General features: G+C 33.6%; 2 protein-coding genes and 2 pseudogenes across 2 annotated transcripts; all 4 read right to left on the minus strand.

The window, feature by feature from the left end:
- Positions 1-8,390: 8,390 nt before the first annotated feature.
- Positions 8,391-9,763, minus strand: LOC104755884 (putative FBD-associated F-box protein At5g56440). The gene is made up of 2 exons (XM_010478363.1): positions 8,918-9,763; positions 8,391-8,834 (listed from the first exon to the last, which is right to left on the minus strand). The coding sequence occupies exons 1-2, from the start codon at positions 9,761-9,763 to the stop codon at positions 8,391-8,393; spliced, it is 1,290 nt and encodes a 429-aa protein (XP_010476665.1).
- Positions 9,764-11,024: 1,261 nt separating this feature from the next.
- Positions 11,025-12,489, minus strand: LOC104755892 (putative FBD-associated F-box protein At5g56440 pseudogene; annotated as a pseudogene).
- A 4,720-nt stretch (positions 12,490-17,209) lies between these two features.
- On the minus strand, positions 17,210-18,682 carry LOC104755900 (putative FBD-associated F-box protein At5g56440). Its single transcript, XM_010478388.2, has 2 exons — positions 17,736-18,682; positions 17,210-17,650 (listed from the first exon to the last, which is right to left on the minus strand). Exons 1-2 carry the CDS (start codon positions 18,606-18,608, stop codon positions 17,210-17,212), a joined length of 1,314 nt encoding a protein of 437 aa, XP_010476690.1. The 5' UTR covers positions 18,609-18,682.
- A 2,694-nt stretch (positions 18,683-21,376) lies between these two features.
- LOC147949209 (putative FBD-associated F-box protein At5g56440) lies at positions 21,377-23,390 on the minus strand (annotated as a pseudogene).
- Between the last annotated feature and the right edge of the window lie 78 nt (positions 23,391-23,468).

The raw sequence follows: 23,468 nt of genomic DNA on the forward strand, positions 1-23,468 counted from the left end.
TTATATATATATATATATATCATAAAATTCGAAATTATAATATTGTTTACTTATTTTAATTTTAAGTTGCTAATTTTACAAGAAAATGATTACTTTTTTTATAAGATAAGATAAATAAATGATTGTGAAAATTATACAATTAATTACTGTTTTTTAAAAAATGTAAATACTCAACTTTACAAAAATAAAAAGATTGTTGAAGTAGAAAAAATAATAATAAATTGTCTCATATTTTTTTCATCAATCAAATAATTTATTCAAAAAGACTGCTATTGTAATATATATAAGATATGAATATGTAGGATTAACGTATGTGTTTTTGTAACTATAAAAATATTAAAGTAAGAGATATATAATAGGTTATTTAATGTGTTCATAAATAAAATTTGTTGGTTGTAGCAAAGACTAAAGAGTATATTTTACTTGTAAAATATTGTTTGTGTACATATACATTTTTAGTGGTAATGTAGATAGTATATTTGTAAATGGATATACATTAGTGTATTATAGCAAAAAAAACAACTATTTTCTATAACTAAAAGTTTATCTCTTTACTTTTATACATTATTTTTACTTACGAAAAGAATTAAATGTATATTTTTGTTAAATTCATTTTATTTTAATAACTTTGAACTCATCTACAACTATTTTCTTTAACTAAAAGTGTATCTATTTACTTTTTTTTCAACCAAACAATAAATTAAAAGGAAATTTCCTCGGTTAGTTGCCCAAGCAGGAGGGAAGGGGTTTACAAAAGAAACTTCAAAGATAAGAGAATGCGAAGCACATGCAAGATACTCCGCCTTTATATTTGCCGCACGCGGGATCCAAGAGATGGAGAATAGCGGGAAGGACTCCAGCGAGTTAAACTCATCGAGCATGTTGGAGAAAGACGGGCAATCTTGGACTGCACAATAGTGAGTAACTCAGCACAATCAGTCTCAAAATGTTGACAAGTGATTCCTACAGCACGTATCTGCTCTATGGTCCACAACAACTCTTCTAACTCCAAATGCAAGGGGGAGAGGCTCCATCTCAGACACGAGGTGAAAAACATGGACATGCGAAGAAGGAGATGGAGCTGACATGACCGCCGTAAAAGAGAGCGCCTCTTCCCAGGCTAACTTATCACCCAAAACCTTAGCAATTATATCATTTGCCTCAATCTCTAAACCTTGAAAAACTTTTTTGTTTATTGCTTTCCAGATTGCCCATAAAATTCATGGTAATTGAAGAAATTGATCAGGATCACCCTTTTGAGAGACACCTTTCTAGAAAGCAAAATCCAAATTCGATTACACCGAGTCATATGTAAAACCTTCTGACGAGACTAGAGTCGGAGATAAATCCCAAACTACACACGAGCGAGGACATTCAAAGAAAATGTGATTAATAGTCTCAACCACAGAGTGACACCTTTTACACCTTTTACACCAAATATCACATTGGATACCTCGGTGTATCTATTTATTTTATAGATAGATTACTAAAATATTTACTTTATATTCTTTTAAATTTAATTTTATTTTAAAAAATCTAAACCCGGACATCGGGCGGGTCCTAATCTAGTATATATATATATATATATGACTAATGTTTTGTAAATTTTAAATGTATATCCCTTATATCTATATATTATTTAGGTTTACCTGTTTAAAAATTTAGGTTTACCAATTTAAATTGTTAAACATTAGAATATAACCCGTGATACAACATAGTACTCCTTGTTTATTTTACATAATCATAATTTAATAAACTCAATTAGATATGCGTAATATTCTAAGTCGATTGTTTAAACAAAATAATGAATTGATGATTTACTAACAATTAATGATATTAATTTCATTTTTTATTAATACACAAACTCATCCCGCTACATAACCAAAAACAATTTTTCTTCCTTGTTTAAATAAGACATGCATGTTTTACAAAATCCAAATAACAAAAAAAAATGCAAGAAAATATAGTTACATTAATTTTATATATTTTATGATGATTTATAGCAAGTAAACTAAATAAATCAAACAAAGATGATAGGAAAATTGTAATTTTAATTAAAAAATATTATTTTATATTTCAAACAAAATCTTTTAATTGTGTTTGGTTATAAGCATAGTAAATAATTAATTGAAGATATTGTAATTAATTTAATTAGATATTGTAATTAGTCCATTGATTGATTATTGAGATATTTTAGAAATTTTTGTTTAGTCCAAAATATTGGTTTTGAGTTTTAATTTAAAATTTAATGATAATGGCATTCTTTGTAGATAAGTAGTAACTCTAGGATTTATTTGCTAAATGTCTCCAAAAATGTATATATATATATATATATATATATATATATATATTATAGATAAGTGTCTAAGATTGTATTCAGTTTTTTTTTTCTTGTAAACAAAAGATTAGCTCAAACGAGCCAATGGGAAGGAAAATTGTTTACATACAAAATATTATGTGGAGATGTGCGCGCATGGCGTGCCAAAAAATCTGCTTTTACATTTGCATTTCTAAGAATAAAAAATTAAAAAAAATTCAGTTGTTAAATTATAAATAAATATTTCTCTCTTTCCTTGTTTTGATTCAATTATTAGTTCATCGAACAGAAATATTGTGTGGATTTGACTAAGTTGTTTTTTGGTAATGATTTGAGTAATATTTGGTTCGATAGACATTTTTCAATATTGATCGGTTCGACAGATATTTTTTGATATTCTTCGAATCGGTAATATCGTCGGAAACATAACTCCCACGGATTTTCAACGGGCTTTACCGACGTTTTACCGACAAATCGACCGTTAATATGTCTGTCGGCTATACGTCAGTAAATGCCTGTCGGAAATCCATATGTAATTACCGACAGATTACCGAGAGAATTATTTTACCAACGATCTAAAGAAAAGCTGCAGTTAATACGTCATCAAAATGAAACAGCAACTACATTTGGGTTTGTACGTACTCTGAACCTAAGAGTTCTCAGATTAGGGGAATGTCCGAGTATATGATTTAACCAATATGATGAGCATCTCGTACATAACTCTAGCGACACTAGCTGATCGAAGTCGTCTGGCGGAAGATTGTAATCCTGCATGTGACGACATTATGATAATAAGTGGGAAAATGTAAAACACACAAAGAATCTTAAATCACAGGAGAAAACAGAGAAGTTACCATTTGTGAGTTTAAACATATTATAAGGTGTTTAGCTGTGGTTACATGACTCAGAAGCTTCTTAGGATCACTATGCTTAAGGTATATACTTTTGCTTTCACCAGCTCTGGCATTTTCACTAATGAACAAAACTGACTATTTTGGACGTAAGTCTTTAATAATTTCAAAGAAGGAGTATTGACCATAAACCGAATATCGCCTCGATAATTAGTCTCATTTCACCAGCTCTGGCATTTTCATTGATAATTAGTCTCTGCAACCATGGAACCGCAATAGTGATAGTCTTCACATGGTCATGATTCTAAGATCGACACATACGAAGTTCTTCAAGGACAGGGAAACTGAAGAGCATAATACTTAAGACTTTATCGCTGGAGAAGTGAACACACGTCAGGCTCAAATTTTTTAGGGAAGGAAAACTGATATTGGAAGGAATGTCGGCGATTTTCACGTTTTCGAGGCGTAAATTCACAAGGGATTGGCATGTATACAGGCTCCTAGGCAACGGCACGGGACATGAACTTGGTCTCATTTTGAAAAATGTAAGATCACGCACACCCCGAGAGCTTGCAACCCTAATCCATTTCTCAATCTCTACTTTATGAACACATCTGTCAAGTCTAAGATGCAGAGTTTCTATGACTGGAGCTTCATGAAATTGCAGAAACTTGTTGATGAAACTTAAATTTCTATTAGTGTGGAGATCAAAATAGTCAAGCTTTGGCACATGTTTCCAAAGAGAAGTCCATCGTTTTGACAAAAGGCTTGTGTTCATCACATCTTTTGTTACGGCGTAAGACAATATCTTTAAGAGCAAGTCATCTGGCAGCAGACTGATTCTATCCATATTGGAACAAAATTATGAATCTTTCAGTTCGTCACTATATTGATCGTTGCCAATGCTGGAAAACAATAAAAATTAAGGTTAAAGCGAGCTAGTATCATTAAGTGATAACGATAAATAAGAAACTCAAATAGAAACAGAGAATAAAACAGAGACTTTATTAATGAGCAACGGAAATGATAAAACGCTACAACGTTCAATGAAAACGCAGCAACGTCATCTCACCAGCAAGAATCTCAGAAAGAGAAACCGGCTAAACGATGAGGAAGAAGTTCTTAAGATCTACAACTCCAGATATTATTCGATAAGATAGAAATGAGCTAACACATGCTCTTTATACTACTTCTACTGTTAACAGTGTTAACGTTTATTTAACTGCCGTGACGTTGACGACGTTGACGTCTCTGCAACAACCGACACTCACCTTCACAGCTCATAGTTTACAGCTCACCATTCACACGTGACATTATTCTTCTTCTTTCTTCTTATCCCTTTCCTCACGTGCTAAATGCCAGCTCCTCTCATACTATATCAAAGCTTCCCCGGTCGAAGAACCTTGTCCACAAGGTTCAAAGGCTGGAAGCGTCCTCTGCAAGTCAAAAAGATATTCCCAAGTAGCATCAGCTTCAGTCTCATTCGTCCACTGTACTAAAATCTTGGTTGCAGCACGTCCTTGCCGCTTAACCATCTGCCTATCCAAAATAACCACAGGTTCCTTGAGGAGAACATCCGTCACCACAGTCGGAAGTTGAGTCGAAGTGAGCACATTACCTACTGCTGCCTTCAATTGCGAGACATGAAACACGGGATGCACCAATGAGCCGGCAGGCAGTAGTAGTTTATAAGCGACCTTACCACAACGATCAACCACCTTATAAGGACCAAAGTATTTCGGTGACAGCTTCGGACTCTTACGAACCACCACTGAACCCTGACGATACGGCTGAAGTTTCACAAAAACATAGTCACCAATAGCAAATTCTCGTTCAGAACGATGCGAGTCAGCAAACTGTTTCATCCGGTGTTGAGCTCGAAGCAAATGGAATTTCAGAATCATCAACATGCGTTCCCGCTCCTCCAGACTCCGAGCTACCACGGCCACTTTGGACTCACCTGGTAAGTAAGGAAGATGGATCGGTGGTGCTTGACCATAAACTGCTTCAAACGGACTAATCTGTGTTGCAGTGTGAAAGTTCGTATTGTACCACAGCTCCGCAAGACGCAACCACTGACTCCACAAATGAGGATGATCACTGCACATACAACGGAGATATGTCTCTAAACAACGGTTCACCACTTCAGTCTGTCCGTCACTTTGCGGATGATACGCACTTGAAAATTTCAACTCCACTCCTTGTAGTGTGAACAACTCCTTCCAAAATGTGCTGAGGAATACCGTGTCACGATCACTAACAATGGTGCGTGGACACCCATGGAGCTTATAGACTGTATCAAGAAACGCCTGTGCAACCGTTACTGCGGTGTAAGGGTGAGCCAATGCCATAAAGTGAGCTGCCTTCGTGAGCCTATCCACCACTACAGAGATGACAGTCTTTCCAGCAGACTCAGGCAAACCATCAATAAAATCCATAGAGAGATCAGTCCAAATAGCTTCAGGAATTTCAAGAGGTTGCAGTAAACCTGGGTAAGCCGATGTATCATACTTACACTGCTGGCAAAGAGAACAGCTGCGTATGTAGTTTTGTATATCAAGTGCCATTCCCCGCCAATAAAACAAACCCTTAACCTTTTGAAATGTAGCATCTCTGCCTGAATGACCACCTGAACCTGAAAAATGCATCCACTGTAAGATTGAGTCACGAAGCTGAGAGTCATTTGGCACCACAATCTTGCTTTTCCTCCTTAACACATATTGCACCCAAGAGTAATGCTTCTTAGCGTTTTGATTTGAAGAGAGCTCATCAATCAACTGTTTAAGCTCTGCATCAGTCTCATAATGACCCTGAATATTTTTAAGTAAGTCGCATTCCAGAACTGACATCGCCATGTGAAGGACTTCAGCTCCTTCCACCCGAGAGAGTGCATCTGCAGCCACATTATCTTTCCCCTGTCTGTACTGAATCTCATAGTCGAATTCCAATAATTTGAGAAGCCACTGTTGTTGGATTGGAGTGTTCAACCTCTGCTCTAGGAGATATTTGAGGCTTCGTTGATCTGTTTTGATGATAAAATGACTTGGTAACAGGTAGTGACGCCATTTTTGGACTGCAAAGACAACAGCTAATAGCTCCTTCTCGTAGATGGATAAGTTAAGCTGCTTCCCCTTTAAATGTCGGCTTATAAATGCCAGAGGATGTCCTTCCTACATCAGAATGGCCCCTATTCCCTTAGTGCTAGCGTCAGTTTCGACAAGAAACGGTTTATCGAACTCAGGAAGAGCTAAAAACGGAGCACGGCACAAAGCTTCTTTCAAATTCGCAAATGCTTCCATAGCCTCTTGTGTCCACTCAAACGCATCTTTCTTCGTTAATACAGTCAGAGGACGTGCAATTGTTCCAAAATTTTTGACAAAACGTCTGTAATAACCTGCTAAGCCCAAGAATCCTCTTAATTGTTTGACATTAGCAAGTGTTGGCCACTCAGCAACAGCGTTGACCTTGGCAGGGTCCGTCGACACCCCACCAGCAGCAATAAAATGCCCCAAATACTCAACCTTTGCTGTGGCGAATGCACATTTACTTTCTTTGACAAATAACTTGTTCATATGCATTGTATGAAAGACTTGTTGCAGATGACTCACATGGTCAGTTAAGGTCGAACTGTAAACCAAGATGTCATCGAAAAAGACCAAAACAAACTTGTGCAAGAACTTCTTGAAAACAGAGTTCATCAGTCCTTGAAACGTTGTAGGTGCGTTTGTTAAGCCAAAGGGCATAACTAAGTATTCAAAATGACCATTGTGCGTTTTGACAGCCGTTTTATGCACATCCTCATGTTCCATTCTCACCTGATGATAACCAGCTCGTAAATCTATTTTAGAGAACACTGCAGATCCACCCAACTCGTCCAATAAGTCTTCTATCAAAGGGATGGGAAACCTATTTTTGATGGTTAACCCGTTTAAGCCCCTATAGTCCACACACAACCTCCATGTACTGTCTTTCTTTTTCACTAACACCACCGGTGAAGAAAATGGACTTGAGCTCACCTGAATAGTACCTGCCTTTAGTAAGTCTTGCACTATTCTATCAATCTCATTTTTCCGATATATAGCATAGCGATAAGGCCGTTGATTGACTGGATCAGAGAATACTAACACATCATATATTAACATATATATGATATATTAACATATCAGTCAGAGGACCTAATTAAACAAACCCTGAAAATGGCGAGAATGAAGGCAGTTTCTTCAAAGTGCTCCATTATCTCAAATCAAACCATCTCAATATACAAGAAGAAGATTGAGAGTAACAGAGAAAATATTAACCTTTGTTTGGTCACCAATTCTCCAACAAAGAAACCCTAAATCCAAAATTTCAATCTCTAGTAATGAGTTTTGCTAGCGACCATTAATAACTATGAAAAGAAAATATTGTAATTAAGCGAATAAAAATATATATATGTAGATAAACCCTAGCGCAAAATAGACACGCCAAGGCCAAGCGAATGAGATAGGCCTAGAGGAAAAAGAAAGAAAAACCAAAAAATATATGAGTTACCTCATTGTTCAACAGCCGTAAAACCCTAACTTAGAGCTGAGCTTCCCCTATTAATTAATGCCTCTTTTCAATATTTTTTATACAAATATTGGAAAAATTATAAAATATCTTAAAAAAAAGGGTTCAAAAGAAACTCTACTATAAAAAAGAGTTCAATTGTGTTGAGAAAAAAAAATGAAACGTTTTATTCTTCTAAAATTCGAAAACTCCACAAATAAACATATTTAGCTTTCTAAAGGGAAAATGGTGAATGGTCAAAACACGATTTTTAAGATCATTAACCAAGGATGACGTAATTTTCTTTTCTCACTTCAGCTTGCTCATCTTCTTTTTCAGAGATGATTCATACTACAAAAGTTTGAGAAAGAGAGCAAAAAACTCTGAAAAATATCAAAAAGCAAAATAAAATTCCAAAACAAAGCATATGAAAAAGGACAAGATTTAACGTCGTCTTTCTTCTTTAATGTGAAGGCACATGCAACAACCACGCTTGACCTCCAATAGAAAGATACGATCTCAAAATACTTTCCTTTCATTTTTTTATAAATTTCTAAGTTTATCAAATCAAATCAACATATCTGTCAATAGTCTCAAACATAGTTACTTGAAAAGTAATGTGAATCAGACGACTAACTTCGATCATCAAAACAACATAATTAAGTACTAATGATGCTCTGAGTTCGGATGGTACTTCAAGTGAACCTAAGCTGACATTTAGTAGAACTCCTTTGTGTAGAGGATAGCTCTTGCAGCATCTTGAGTTTCTCTATATCATTGGTCGATTGTAAGGAACTAATAACCATTATCTTTAACTGTCGAGAGTTCTCTAGCAAATACATCGCCACATTTTTCTCTACTTGTGTTCCTTGGTAACCCATCCACTCAACAGTTTCAAGACTTGAAATCAAACATTTAGGAACAGAAGTCGGCTGCTCCCATTGTGTTTGGACGTTTACGGATCTGCTCCAACAACACTTGAAAAGATGTAGGGTTGGAGACAGTCTTGCTTCTTGTAGCCTGACTCTGAGAACTCGGAGTTTAGGTGTATGTTTGAGTATAGAACGACACCAAACTATAGAGCATGCACAAAGCTTTAGAGACACTAGCTGATTAAAGACGCCTATAGGACATGAACCCTGCAAGTGACATCATAAGTGAATGGAGTAATTTACTATGTAATCACAAAGAGAATATAGTCACAAAAACTCATAGACCTTACCATTGTTGGTTGTAGACATAAGGTAAGCTGTTTGGTTGAGGTAAGACATCCCATAAACTTCTTAGAATCCCCATGTCCAAGCTTGATAAAAGCCTTCACGAGGTCTGGCATTTTCGCTAGTGAACAGAACCCACTACAGCGAGACAAAACACACAATGACTTTAGCGAAGGAGCTTTGATCACAAACCCAACATCATCATCTCCGGGAACTTGAGAGCCACAGTCTATGGCTATTAATCTCTGCAATGACGGAACAGCAATTGTGAATGTTTTCACGCCGTCATCGCCGCCTCTAACCACTGTCAAATCTTCAAGGACAGGGGAACCCGATAAAATTCTATGTACGATCTCATCGCTTGAGAATTTAACAAGATAGAGGTACAAAACCTTGAGTGACCGGAAAGAAACTGTCAAAGGAACATAATCCACAGTGAACTCTGCTTGTAGGTTTAAAGTCACAAGGGTTTCACATGTATACAGGCTCCTAGGCAACCGTATGAGCCCTGAACTAGGCCAATGTCTGAAAATTTGAAGTTTGCGCACACCACGAGAAATTGCGATTAGAATCCATGTTTCAATATCTATAGGAGGACAATTCCGACTAAGTGTGAGATGCAGAGTTTCCAAGACTGGAGCTTCGTGAAGTAGCAAAAACTTGTCAACAAAACGCGAAGCTAACCAATGATCACTGTCATTAGATGGATCATGATACTCAAGCTTAGCCACATGTTTCCAAAGATAACGCCATCGCTTGGAAAGAATACTAGTTGATACAGCAACTTTTGTCAAAACGGATGACAATATCTTCAAGATCACATCATCTGACAACAGACTGATCCTATCCATTGTAAACGAACCCTTCAAATTCGCATCTTGCTTTTCTCAATCCCTTCGTAATTTCCAGACATAGAAACCAAAAAAACAAACCCTAGCAATGATGGTAACGCACTCGTATCAAAATAGAAGGCTAGCCCTATTCAGTGCTCGGCGTGTCTTTTATATGCAAATTCGAGCTTCACCGAATTAAATTTGGAAATTGGAGGTCAAGGGACTATTCCTTTAATTCGTGCTGGCTTAAGCGTTTTTTTTTAGGCTTATGGGGAAAAACAAAAACAAAACACCTATTATATATTAATAAAATAACATTTACAAAAAAGGAATTGTTTTACGAAAAGAAAGTAAGAAGGTTTTTTGTTTTGGTCCAATTAATCAACTAAAAAGTTTTAGCCCATTTAAAATCAATTAAAAAGTTTTTTGTTTTTTTTTTAACAACAAAAAAAAAAAAAAAAAAAAGTTTTTTGTTATGATTCCAAAAATTTGTGGGTTCCTATTTGATGATTTTTTTTTGGTTAGGCGTAAGAAAAAACCAAAAAAAAAAAAAAAGAAAGAAGAAAAAAAACTTTATTCTGCCCTTTTTACTCTCCCCTAATTAAGCTGGCACTCCTATTTAGCAAAAGAGAAACCCTAAATCCTAATTAGGAGAAAGTGAAAAGGAAAAGGAAAAGGTTAAGTAACAATATTATGATACCTGACCAGTACGACGATGTTTGCACTTGGCCCAAAGTTAATTTTGTAGCTTTGAACTTAACGATTTTGTAGAAACGTATAGGAGCGCTTAGAACTCCTAATCTCCTACAAGCGTCTAGAACTATCTCTCTCTTTCTTTTTATTTTTGTCGCTCTGTATCAGTCACTGGATATGATCTACTCTCTAACTAGACTCGGGAGTTGAGCTTTCCTTACCTACCAGACATAATTGATGATCAAATATCGAACTACTCAATAAATATTGTGAAAAGTATTCATCGCAATTCTGAAAACAGAGTCTGCGTTCTCATGAATACAACTGATTGTAACTGTAGACAAGTTATTGATCATAACAATAATATATTGAACTGTGTCCTCAGAACTACAAACTTTATGAGAGAACAACAAAGCAAAATTAGCATAAACTAAAGCCATAAACTAATAGATAAAATAATGAAGGCGAAGCTGTAATACAGGAATTGGTAACTTATTAGAGAGGTGAAAGGGAACAAAAAAAGACAGAAAATGTCAATGCAAATCTTAGCTCTTCGAGATGCCAGAAAAAAAAGAAAAAGAAAAACTCAATTGATTGAAATGAGACATTTGCTAGAACTCCTCGGCTTGGACTCAAACTCCATTCGCAAACGGTTTTTCTCTTTCAAAGTGGAATTAGTTTTAATAGTCATCTTGTTTAGATAGCTTGCATTCCCTAATAAGTAGATAGCAACTTCTTTCTCTGCTTCTGTTCCTCCGTACACAATCCATTCAACAGTTTCGAGACTCGAAATCAAACCTTTAGGAACAAAACTCGGTTGCTCCCATTTGATCTGGATATATCTTGTATTTCTGCAGTAAAACTGAGAGAAAAGAGTTTACAAAATCGAAAAAATAGTTGGAAGTAATACGTCATCTGTATAATGAAACTGCAACAACATTTGGGTTTGTAGTCTTGTAGAGAACTTACTTGTCTGAACCTAAGAGTTCTCAGGTTAGGGCAATGTCTGAGTATATGAATCAACCAATATGAAGTGCATCGCGTAGATAACTCAATATGAAGTGCATCGCGTAGATAACCAATATGAAGTGCATCGCGTAGTTCTCAGGTTAGGGATTGTAATCCTGCATGTGACATTGTAATAATAAGTGGTAAATGTAAACACACAAAGAATATTAAATCATATAAGCAAACAGAGATTTTACCATTCGTGGGTTTAAACATAAAGTAAGGTGTTTAGCTGAGGTTAAACAACTCAGAAGCCTCTCAGGATCACCATGTTTAACGTCGATTTCTGCTTTCACCAGCTCTGGCATTTTCACTAATGAAAAAAACTGACTATTGCGCATGTAAGTTTTTAATGATTTCAAAGAAGGAGTGTTGACCATAAACCAATTTCGATCACAATCGCTAGTTTCAGAGATATCTAGTCTCTGCAACCATGGAACCGCAATGGTGATTGTCTTCACACCGCCATGATCCCAAGGTCCATCCATAAAAAGTTCTTCAAGGACAGGGCAACTGGATAACATAATACTAAAGACTTCACCGCTGGAGAAGTTCGCAAGTGAAAGGCTTAACTGTTTGAGGGAAGGGAAACTGATATCCGAAGGAACATCGACGATTTTCACTTGTCGGAGGTGTAAATTCACAAGGGATTGGCATGCAAACAAGCTCCTAGGCAACGGCACGGGCCGTGAACCTCGTTGAGTTTGGGAAAGTCTAAGATCACGCACACTCCGAGAGATTACAACCCTAATCCATTTCTCGATCTCTACTTGAGGAACAGGATTATTGTAAGTTGTGAGTATATTGAAATACAGAGTTTCTAGGACTGGAGCTTTATGCGATTCCAGAAACTTGTTGACGAAACGTAAATCATCTCTGTTACCACTATCCATGAGATCAACATACAAATCAATCTTCGGCACATGTTTCCAGAGAGAAGTCCATCGTTTTGACAAAAGGCTTGTGTCCAGCACATCTTTTGTTCGGGCGTAAGATAGTATCTTTAAAAGTAAGTCATCTGACAGCAGACTGATTCTATCCATATTGGAACAAAATTCTATAACTTTCAGTTCGTCACTCTATTGATCGTTGCCAATGCTGGAAAACAATAAAAAATAAGGTTAGAGCGAGCTAGCGTCATTAGAGCATCTCAGTCAGACGAACTAAACAAACCCTAACAATGGTGAGGATGAAGACAGTTTCTTCAAAATTGTTTCATTGTATCAAATCAAACCATCAGAGTACAAGAAGAAGATTGAGAGTAAAGTAAGAAGTATTAAAACCTTTGTTTGATCACGAATTTTCCAACAAAGAAACCTAGCGCAAAACAAATCAAACCCTAGCTCAGCCAGAGTTGAGCTTGTCTTTCCTTGACTTTTTTGTTTTTTTTTTTTACTTTTTTATTCTTCTAAAATTCCAAAAAAAAAAAAAAAAAAAAAGAGTGTCTATGAATGGTCAAAACACGATATTAAATCTATTAACGAAGGATAACTACGTGATTAATTATTGTTTTCTCACGTCAGCTTGCTCATATGCAGGAGGCATGATTGATGATCAAATTTTGTTTGAGTAAAACTCTAAAATATTGAAAAAACTAATCATCGCAATTCTCAAAACCAAGTCGGCGTTCTTATGATTACAATTGACACCAATAAGTTCTGGCACACGAAAAAAAAAAGAAGAACAAAAAAAAATCAGTGTTTTGCATATAAATATAAACTAGGTTCGGACCCGCACGTGCGGGGTTGATTTCAAAAACTAAGTTCGCTATAATGTTTATAATATAGTATTACATATGTATGGAGTTATGTTTGTAATTTTTTTTAAAAACATTTTTTATTTGTTTTTAATTCGAATTAGAAAATTTTTTATCAAATTTGTTTTTGTTATTTATAATGACACCTATATTAAAAAAATATGGTATGTTTATTTCGAGACAGCAAATAGTAAGAGAAATGTGGTGTATCATATGCAATATTTGATATTTTAAAGTTGAAATTAAGATTTTGATCCAATTTTATGATCTCGTCTCATTATCTTTATTTTCTGGTCATGTTTTTATAATTTGATTTACTCGTTGTCATCTCGTAACCAATCGTTCTTTAGTTACCATAAAATTTGGATTGATATGGCAATAGACCTGAATTAAATGTAAATCGGATTTTTTGACAGGTTAATTTTTTATCAAACCAAACCCGTGAAGTGTCAAATAAGCAAAAATCATTAGAAAAATAAAAACTTCCCAAACCGGGTGATGTAAATTTTCAAGTGGGTCAATTTCGTCCCGGTAAGCTAGTTGATGAACTAACTATCCAAATTATTTGATTTTCTCCCGTCACCCAAAATTCTCTTATCGTAATTTACCATAATAGTTTAGATAACGTTTTCTGTTTTCCGAATTACCAGTTTCCATTTCGTACCCATTTTCTTGTCCAATTTATAATAAATATGTCAATGAAAATTTTCAAATATATTACCAACCCATCCCATCTTATATATATTTCTCTCAAGCAATGCTTTTAAACCCTGACCAGACCGGCTAGGCAGAGCGGTTTAACCGCGACCTGGTTGGTGTTCCAGTCTGGTGATATACGTAAAACACATCAAAAACAGAAAAAAAACGTTTAAGATCCAAAAACCATGGTTAAACCGGTGAGCTGGTTAAACTGGATCAACACATCTTTGGAACCCAATTTTTATGCTAACGTGAAACTGTTATTTATTGGACAAAGTATCTAGTTCTTTTTTTTTCATATAATCTGATGTGGGACTCTACATAACATTTCTAAAATCAAGGGTAGTTTTGTTTTTTGTCTCTTTTTTTCTCCTATTATGTGTGTCTAAATGTTTGTCTAATCAAAAAGAAAATCATATTTTTCAACATGAATCCGGAATTCTCGTTAAATATTTGAAGTATAACTGATCCATGTATGCTACAGTTAAAAATAAATGAACCTCTTCTTGAAAATTCAATTAAACATTATTCAATTAGCCGGTTCATACTTCATAGTATATGTTTGATCCATGTATGCTCCATGAAGCATAAATGATCCATGTATGCTTATAATTTATAATGATTATGGGTCCAACTGGCCATTTTTTTAAAGAAATAGAATGGAATGTGTTGTTCCTTGTTTTTGTTACCATTTAGAAGTAATTTATTTTTTGAATCTTAACATGTGGCCCCTACACTATTCCTACTGTCTTTTTTTTTTAAGAAACGTAAAAGAAATTTGTTCATTTTCAAATTTTATAAAGAATAGATTTTCCTATTCATTCATGTTTTATCATTTTTTCTTTTCTGGATCGTTCTTTTTTATTCTTATTCCTCCTCGTTATTTTTGTTCCTTGGTAGATTATCAATCGGAGCCTATGAATTTTTATTTTCAATGGATCGTAGAGATTAATACTTCTTTGGCTTTTAGAATTTCTAAGGAGCATAATTTGTTTTTCTTTTCTTTTTTTTTTTAACTTGGTGGTTAGTTTTTTTTTTTTTTTGAATTCTTGGTTTCCCTCTTATTCTTTCTAGTCTTTTTTTGTTCTCTTTCTAAAGTTAAAATAAGACATAAATGACACCTTTTTTATTTCCAGACCGATAAAACCAAATTAAATAAGTTTAAGTATATACAATTTCGAATTTAGTTGTTTTTTATTATGGAACAACTTTAAACAACTTCCAAAATCTCGCAATTATACATTGGTATTTTACGAAGAACTAAAAATTATAGTTTATTATATTACGGGTTTAACTCTAACTTTTTATATATTAAAATTTAATAGAGTTAAAATATTAATATTACTGAAATTTTTAATAGAGTTTAAATATAATATTTTTAAACTTTCAATGGAGTTCAATTATTTAAAATAATTTAAAAATTCTATAAAATTTTAATATTTATACTATGTGTGCTTTTCAAAAGTTTCAATATTATAAATTTTGAAATTTCGAAAAGTTTTATATTATATGTACTTAAATAAATAGCTGAATTAACTTTTAAATTTGGACGCTTGATAAATCAAACCCTCCTGCTCCTTCGTAATTGAAAAGAGTATAAGTCCTATTTATAGTGATGTTGAACCATATTTCAATATATTTTGCTGATGTGGGACTCGACATACATTTTTCTATATCTTTTAATATAGAATCAAATTAAATTTTTTTACATATATATGAAACTTTGATTTTAATTCTTTCCATCTATAATAATCATAATTAATTACTTTCATTTCGTTAAGGAAATATTGCAAAATCTTTAGTAAATGATTATTTGTTTTTATTTAATTGTATTAAATTGATTTGTTGTTTCTATACATATCTCACAATATAAAAGTAAATCAAATATGTTTACATATATATAATTTCGATTTTAATTCTTTGATTATTATGGAAGCAAACTTTAAACAACTTCCAAAGATATTGAGTAATTATGGGTTCTACTTATATGGCATATAGAATTAAATTTTGATTTCCTTATATATCAAACGAAATTTAGGGGGTGTTATTGAATTAAGAATTTTAAGAGATTTTAATTAACCCAGGACATTAGTGCATTTAAAAGTCTAATGCATTTGTGTGGACTTTATAATGCATATAAGGTGGATTTGAAAGTCATTGATAATGTATTTTTGGTGATTGTTATGGATTTCTTTAAAAGTTATTATATATATATATTTTTTTCATAAACTGTGTTATACACTAAAATTATATTAAATTAACAACACCCAAACTTTTACACATGTTATGGAAAACTTGAATTAAACTGTCTTTGTTTTCAATCCAGATTTTTGGTGTAATTAAAGAACCCAGATGTCATGAACCCAGAAGAAAAAAAAATAAAGAACACAAAAAAAATCTCAAAAATAACACAGATTTGATGAATAAGTGTGATTATATACAAAAGGGTTTGAGGAGGAAGAAACAGAGATTGAACCCAGAAAAAAAAAAGGTGTGATTATATCATAAACCAAAAAAAAAAGTTATAGATTATGAACCCAGAAAAAAAAAAAGTTAAAGAACACAAAAAAAAAATTCTCAAAAATAATACAGATCTGATGAATAAGTGTGATTATATAAAAGGATTGAGAAAAAAAAATCAAACAATAATATGTCAAAGGCTAGAGATCCATCTATAGAGAGAAGAAGAAAATGAAATGATTGAGAAAAGTGTGGTATTGTGTTTGTTCATATATTAGAAGCAAAGTACGTTAAAATCCAAAATCACACAAAATCTCATAAATATTGAATAACACTAGATTTTAAAGGATTTTTTAAAATACCCAATTGAATAACACCTGATTCTTAAATACATCAAACTCTTTTAAAAACCACAATCCAATAACACCCCCTTAGTTGCTAAGATTATATGAACTTCTCTTAGAAATTCTAAGCTAATTATGGGGGATTGATTTAGTTAGATTGTTTATGGTAGGTATTAATATGAGCCGATTTTTATGTGATATTTATATGTTAGGTCTTAAATGCACCGGATTTGGGATGTCTGCGCCAAAGATATTGCATTTCGGTTCTCTCACTTTATTTTAATCGATTTGGTTCGGCTATCAATCTGTTTGGTCATAGATTAATCAATCTGTTTGGATACACGATTTATATATTCTTATTCTGTTTTCAGTGGCATTTCATATAATAATTTTTAACTCTATGTCTACTTATTAAAAATGCTTCCTTTTTAATAGTATAGATACACTAATGATGCTCCAAGAATAAAGAAAGCTAGTTCTGTATCTTTGAGAACCGGTGGAACTTCAGGTGAACGAAAGCCGACATTTGGTTGAACTCCTCTGTGTAGAAGACAGCTCTTGCAGCATCTTGAGTTTTTCTTCTGAATTGAGTGATTTTAAGGAACTAATAGCCATTTTCTTTAGCTGTCCAGAGTTCTCTAGCAAATACATCACCACTTTTTTCTCTGCTTGTGTTCCTTTGTAATCAATCCAGGAAACAGTTTCAAGACTCGAAATCAAACATTGAGGAACAGAACTCGGCTGCTCCCATTGCGTTGGTACATCTACAGAACTGATGCAACATCCCTGGAAATTCTTTGAAGAAAACAATTTTGCTTGTTTTATTCCGAATCCGAGAACTCGGAGTTTAGGTGTATGGTTGAGTATAAGACGACACCAAACTAAAGAGCATGCACAAAGATTTAGAGACACTAGCTGATTGAAAACGCCTAACGGACATGAATCCTGCAAGTGGCATCATAAGTGAATGGGATTATTATGTAATCAGAACGAGATAATATATAGCCAGAAAAGCACATAGAGACTTTACCATTGGTGGCCGTAGACATAAGAAAAGCTGTTTGGTTGAGGTAAGACATCCCATAAACTTGTTAGAATCACCATGATTAAGCATTATTTCAGCCTTCACGAGGTCTGGCATTTTCACTAGTGAACCGAACCCTCTACAGCGAGACAAAACAAACAAAGACTTCAACGAAGGAACTTTGATCACAAAACCAACATCATCATCTCCGGGAACTTGAACGCCACCGTCTACGACTATTAATCTCTGCAATGAAGGAACCGCGATTGTGAAACTTTTCACGTAGTCATTGTTGCCTCGAACCAATCTCAAATCTTCAAGGACAGGGCAACCAGATAAAATTCTATGAACGGGATCATCGCTTGATAATTTCACAAGGAGAAGGATCAATTTCTTGAGTGACCGGAAACAAATTGTCAAAGGAACATCATTCACAGTGAAATCTGCTTCTAGGTTTAAAGTCACAAGAGTTTCACAAGTATACAGACTCCTAGGAAACGGTACGGGATTTAAAACGGGATATATGGTCCCCGAACCCGAACCATGAAAATATCGAGTTATTTTAAGATCACGCACGCCACGAGAAATTGCAATACGAATCCATGTTTCAATATCTATAGGAGGACAATTCCGACTAAGTGTGAGATGCAGAGTTTCCAAAACTGGAGCTTCGTGGAATAGCAAAAACTTGTCAACAAAACGCGAAGCTCTCCAATGCTCACTGTCATTAGATGGATCACAATACTCAAGCTTAGGCACATGATTCCAAAGATAACGCCATCGCTTGGACAAAAGACTAGTGGTCACAGCAACCTTTGTTGGAACGAATGACAATATCTTCAATATTACTTCATCTGACAACAGACTGATCCTATCCATTGTAAACGAACCCTTCAAAATCTACGAAGAAATTGAGAATCAAAGATAAAGTAACGACCTAGCGTCGTCGCCTTTTTTTTTGGGGAAGAGAAACCCTAATTGCTAATTAGAAAGAAAGAAAAAAAGAGTTATAAAGTGAAAAGGAAGTTTGAGAAAGAAAAAAAAAATGAAAAGGAAAAGGTAAATATACTGATTTTTTTTTTGTTTTCTTTTTGTAAAAAATGAATATTTACGTTTTTCCACAATATTTCTATTTTTTTTTTTACATACACACAATCTTAATAAACACTCGGTAACATGTGCGGGATAAATCGATTTAAAGTACGAGATAAATCAATTTTAAGAAAATTATTATAAGTAAAATTATTATCTAGAACCAATAAACATAATAAATAACTACAGCTTTTTATTTATTAATTCAAAGCTGCATTTTTTCGTGTAAAAAATACGTTTCACCCTTGAAATCTTTGAATGTGTAAGAGGTTTTATGATACAGAAAATATTGATAAAATGTTACTATTTATTGCAACATGTCTTTTGTGTGGTTTAAAAATCAAATTCATATCTTCTTATGTTTTATTTTGTAATCATAACAATTCTGCATGTTTCTTATGTAAACATAACAACATATACTAAATGACTCATAGTTTAATTATTTAATTTTACTATATGTTTGTAACAATCGGAATCTAAACTAAATTTTCCGAGGTTAATCTAATTTATTGATTCAATTTTTTGATTAGCCTATTTAAATCTTTTGAGTTAGTCAGTTTGTTAATATTTTCTATAAATGACCAATTTTTACCAAAAAACCATTATGAAAAAATTAATGAATTTCCAAAATCAACGTACATATTCGTGTAAGTATACATGTCACCCGTTAAATATGTGAACGTGGTAAAGAAAATATTTATGAAATGTTATAATTTATGGCAATATATTTTTTTTTGTGTGTTTAAAGATTAAATTTATATTTATGGTCGAGTAACTATAACAATTTTGCATAATCTAATAGTCACTCATTTTAAATATATTAAGATTTTTTTTTTTTTGGGTACTAAGTTTATTTATAATGATAAGGGTTATTGTCTCATTCCTTTTTAATAGCACATATAATTAGAACGTATATTCCTATTCGGTTATCAATATTTCCATTTTTAATGAATAATAACACTAAATGTTGAGATTATTTAGTTTACATACTTAGATATATATAAATAATCACACATCATGATTTCCTCTAATTTGTTAACATTTTTATATTTATTTATGAACATATATAAATCTATATTTATTGGGTATTAAGTTTTTTTTAATGAGTTGGAGATAATTCAGGGGTAATATACTTCTTTCTATAATCAATTATAATAACTATTGAAAGCTTGTTATTTAAATTATTATGGTAATAAGACTAACATAAAAATAACATTTTTTTATACGATTATAAGTTATATGTTCTTTATTTTTATTAACTTTATATTAATTAATATGTTTTTATAGCCCTTTTAGCATATTTATATTGCTTTTAAGAAATCAATATAATTTTGACTTGTCTATTTGTAAGTAAATTTTAGTGAAATTTTGCCTTAAAATAGTATGTAATTATTTTTTTATAATTATATTCTTCCGTAAAAAAATAGCATCTAATTGTTTAATTAATTTAAATATTTGATTTTAAATTTGTGTGAGAAATGATGACATATCTAATTATTAATCAGTTAACTGTTTTCTTTAAATTTAATAAAATGTTAATGTAATTAAGTAAAATTTAAGGGTATTTTGCTAAAAAGTACACAGAGCTCTCTGACGGCAATACATCAGCATTTCAAGAGTGTGTTTCTCTATTAATATATAGGGGATATTTACGTTTTATACGCACTAATTTCATGTCTAATATAATTCAGAAATTTCATATTTTTTGACAGTTTAGTTTTTATTAATCAATTTCATTTGGAATTTATGATTGAATAAATTAATTGGTTTCGTTGTTACTAAATGACCCAAAATTAATAAAACATTTCATGTTTTTTTTTGTAGAAAGTATGTAAGGTTTTAATTGTTGATATATACATGCATTCCTTAGTTATTAGCCAATTTGAAATATAAGTCAACCTTTCTCACTTCTATGTAAAAACTATATAACCAATCAATCTCATAGTTATTATTTTTTGTAACATCTATTTTATTAATTAGTGGAAGTTTGAGTTACAAAAATCAGCCATAAACAAAATTAATTAATACAAAATTTAGAATATAAAAATGAAACATAAAATTGGAAGCCTGAAGCACAATTAAAAAAAAAAAAAAAGCACAATAGACTTTGAATGTTGATCCGCTGCTTTGTTTTATGATTGTTCTTTACAAATCCATTGGAACTAAATTTCTCTATTTTTGGAGCCCCAAATCTGAATCCAATACATTTAAATTTGTCAATTCTTGGCAATCTCTTTCAAAGATAGCCAGAGTCAGCAGCTGAGATTTCCTTTGATTAAAGTTATCGAAAATCTAATATAAGGAAATATTATTTTTGTTTGTGTAAACTCTAAATATTGGGAAAGAAAAATTCATTGGAAATCCATAAACAGAGTCTGATTTCTCATGACCATAATGACACCAATAACTTGAGAAGAAAAGAGAATACGTGTAACGTGTATTGAGAAGTAATGAGAATTAGAGAAGTCAAAACTTGTTAAATGTCAAAACAATATAACTACAAATGAGTAAGGCTCCAAGAATGAAAACAACTAGTTCGGTGAAATTTCAGGTGATCAAATTAAAAGCCGACATTTGCTAGTACTCTTGATCTGCATAGACGACAGCTCTTGCAGCATCTTGACTTTCTCAGTATCATTGGTCGATATCAAGGATCTAAGAGCATCTCCAATTTTCAGCTGTCGTGAGTTCTCTAGCAAATACATCAGTACATCACCACTTTTTTCTCTACTTGTGTTCCTTTGTAATCAATCCACTCGACAGTTTCAAGACTCGAAATCAAACATTGAGGAACAGAACCCGGCTGCTCCAACTGAGTTTGGACATATACGGAACCGCTGCAACATATCTGGAGAGGATCTTGGTATGGATACAGTCTTACTTGTTTCATTTTGAAAACTAAAACACGGAGTTTAGGTGCATGTCTCAGTATAAGACGATACCGATCTAAAGATATGTACAAAGATTAGAGAAACCAGCTGATTGAAGATGTCTATTGGACATGAATCCTGCAAGCGGCATCATAAGTGAATATAACTATTTTTGTAATCACAAAAAGTGAAAAAATTATCACAAAAGCACATAGAGTCATAGATATTACCAGTAGTGGTTGTAAACATAAGGGAAGGTGTTTGGCTGAGATAAGCCATCCCTCAAACTTCTTATAATCACTAATGAACGACTTTAAAGAAGGAGCACTGATAACAAAACCAACATCATCTCCGGGAAAATGAGAACCACAGTTCAAGTCTATGATGGCTAATCTACGCAATGAAGGAACTGCGATTGTGAAAGTTTTCACGTTGTCATTGCTGCCTCGAACCAGAAAACAGTCTACCAACTGTTGTACCCACGATCTGTCATCTCGGGCAATAGGCAAAAGGGCATAGGCCGGGCTTGTCTAGTGGGCCAAGAGTGTATTACTGATCGGCCCATCAGGCCCGGAAGAAGGAAGAGAGCGCGGAGATGATTCGTGTTGGCCAGCTCGCAGCTCGGGCCCGGTCAAAGATTCCCGCATTCAAGAGGATTAATTGGGTTGCGCAAATCGTGCCCTATTAATTATGCATTAATTAGATAATAAATTGGTCGGTATAAATATGTAAGGGGGGAGTCTTTTGTAAAGGATCGAACATTTTTTCCAAAAGCAGCAATACAAATTCAAATTCTCAAAAACTCTCTCAATTCAGTTCGGAACTAATAAACGGCGATAAGCTCCTCCTCATTCGAATCACTTCGGAAGGAGAAACTCGATCTCAGTTCTCACACCAACCATCTCATCGCTTGAGAATTTCACAAGATAAAGGGTCAAAACCTTGAGTGACCGGAAACAAATTGTCAAAGGAACATAATCCACAATGAACTCTGCTGTTAGGTTTAAAGTCACAAGGGTTTCACATGTATACAGACTCCTTGGCAACCGTATGCACTCTGAACCAGGTCTATATCGGAAAATAAAAATTATTGCGCACACGACGAGAAATTGCAAGACTTATCCATGTTTGAACATCATGAGTAGAACGGTAATTTCGACCAAGTATGAGCATCATAGTTTCTAATACAGGAGCCTTGTGTAGTAGCAAAAACTTGTCAACAAAAAGTGAAGGTCTCCAGAACTCAGTGTTTGGATCTCTATAATTTGGATCCCAATATATGGTCGATGGAGTGGTTGGTAGCTTCGAGATAGTATTGAAAATCCTCCATATTAAAGGGGTGTAGAGTGTAACTTGCAATAGGAGCTTCAAAAAAGTGGACTTAATTATGAATTTATGAGATCCGAGGTTTCCTTGGGGTTGAAAAGTCCAAGAAGTAACAGCAGCAGGCTTGCGAGGATGTTTTTTTACTAATCTTTGAAGCAGTTTGGTCGGTCACTTCTAGCAAACTCGCAGTCAAAAGAAGAGATGGTAATTGGCAGCCTCTCTGTGCACATGGAACCTGAGGAGAAGGAGTCCGCAGTTGTAACCAATTAAGTTCATCTAATTAAGAACAAAGTCTGTAAACAATATTTTAGTTTGGGATTTTGTTTAATGATCTAATTTGATTATTACAGAGAGCTTGGCAGGCAGATGGCATGATTAATGATCAAATTTTGTTTGAGTAAAACTCTAAAATACTGAAAAAACAAATCATCGCAATTCTGAAAACGAAGTC

This window comes from Camelina sativa, chromosome 2, assembly GCF_030686135.1.
Source record: "Camelina sativa cultivar CO46 ecotype springtype chromosome 2, ASM3068613v1".
Taxonomy (NCBI): domain Eukaryota; kingdom Viridiplantae; phylum Streptophyta; class Magnoliopsida; order Brassicales; family Brassicaceae; genus Camelina; species Camelina sativa.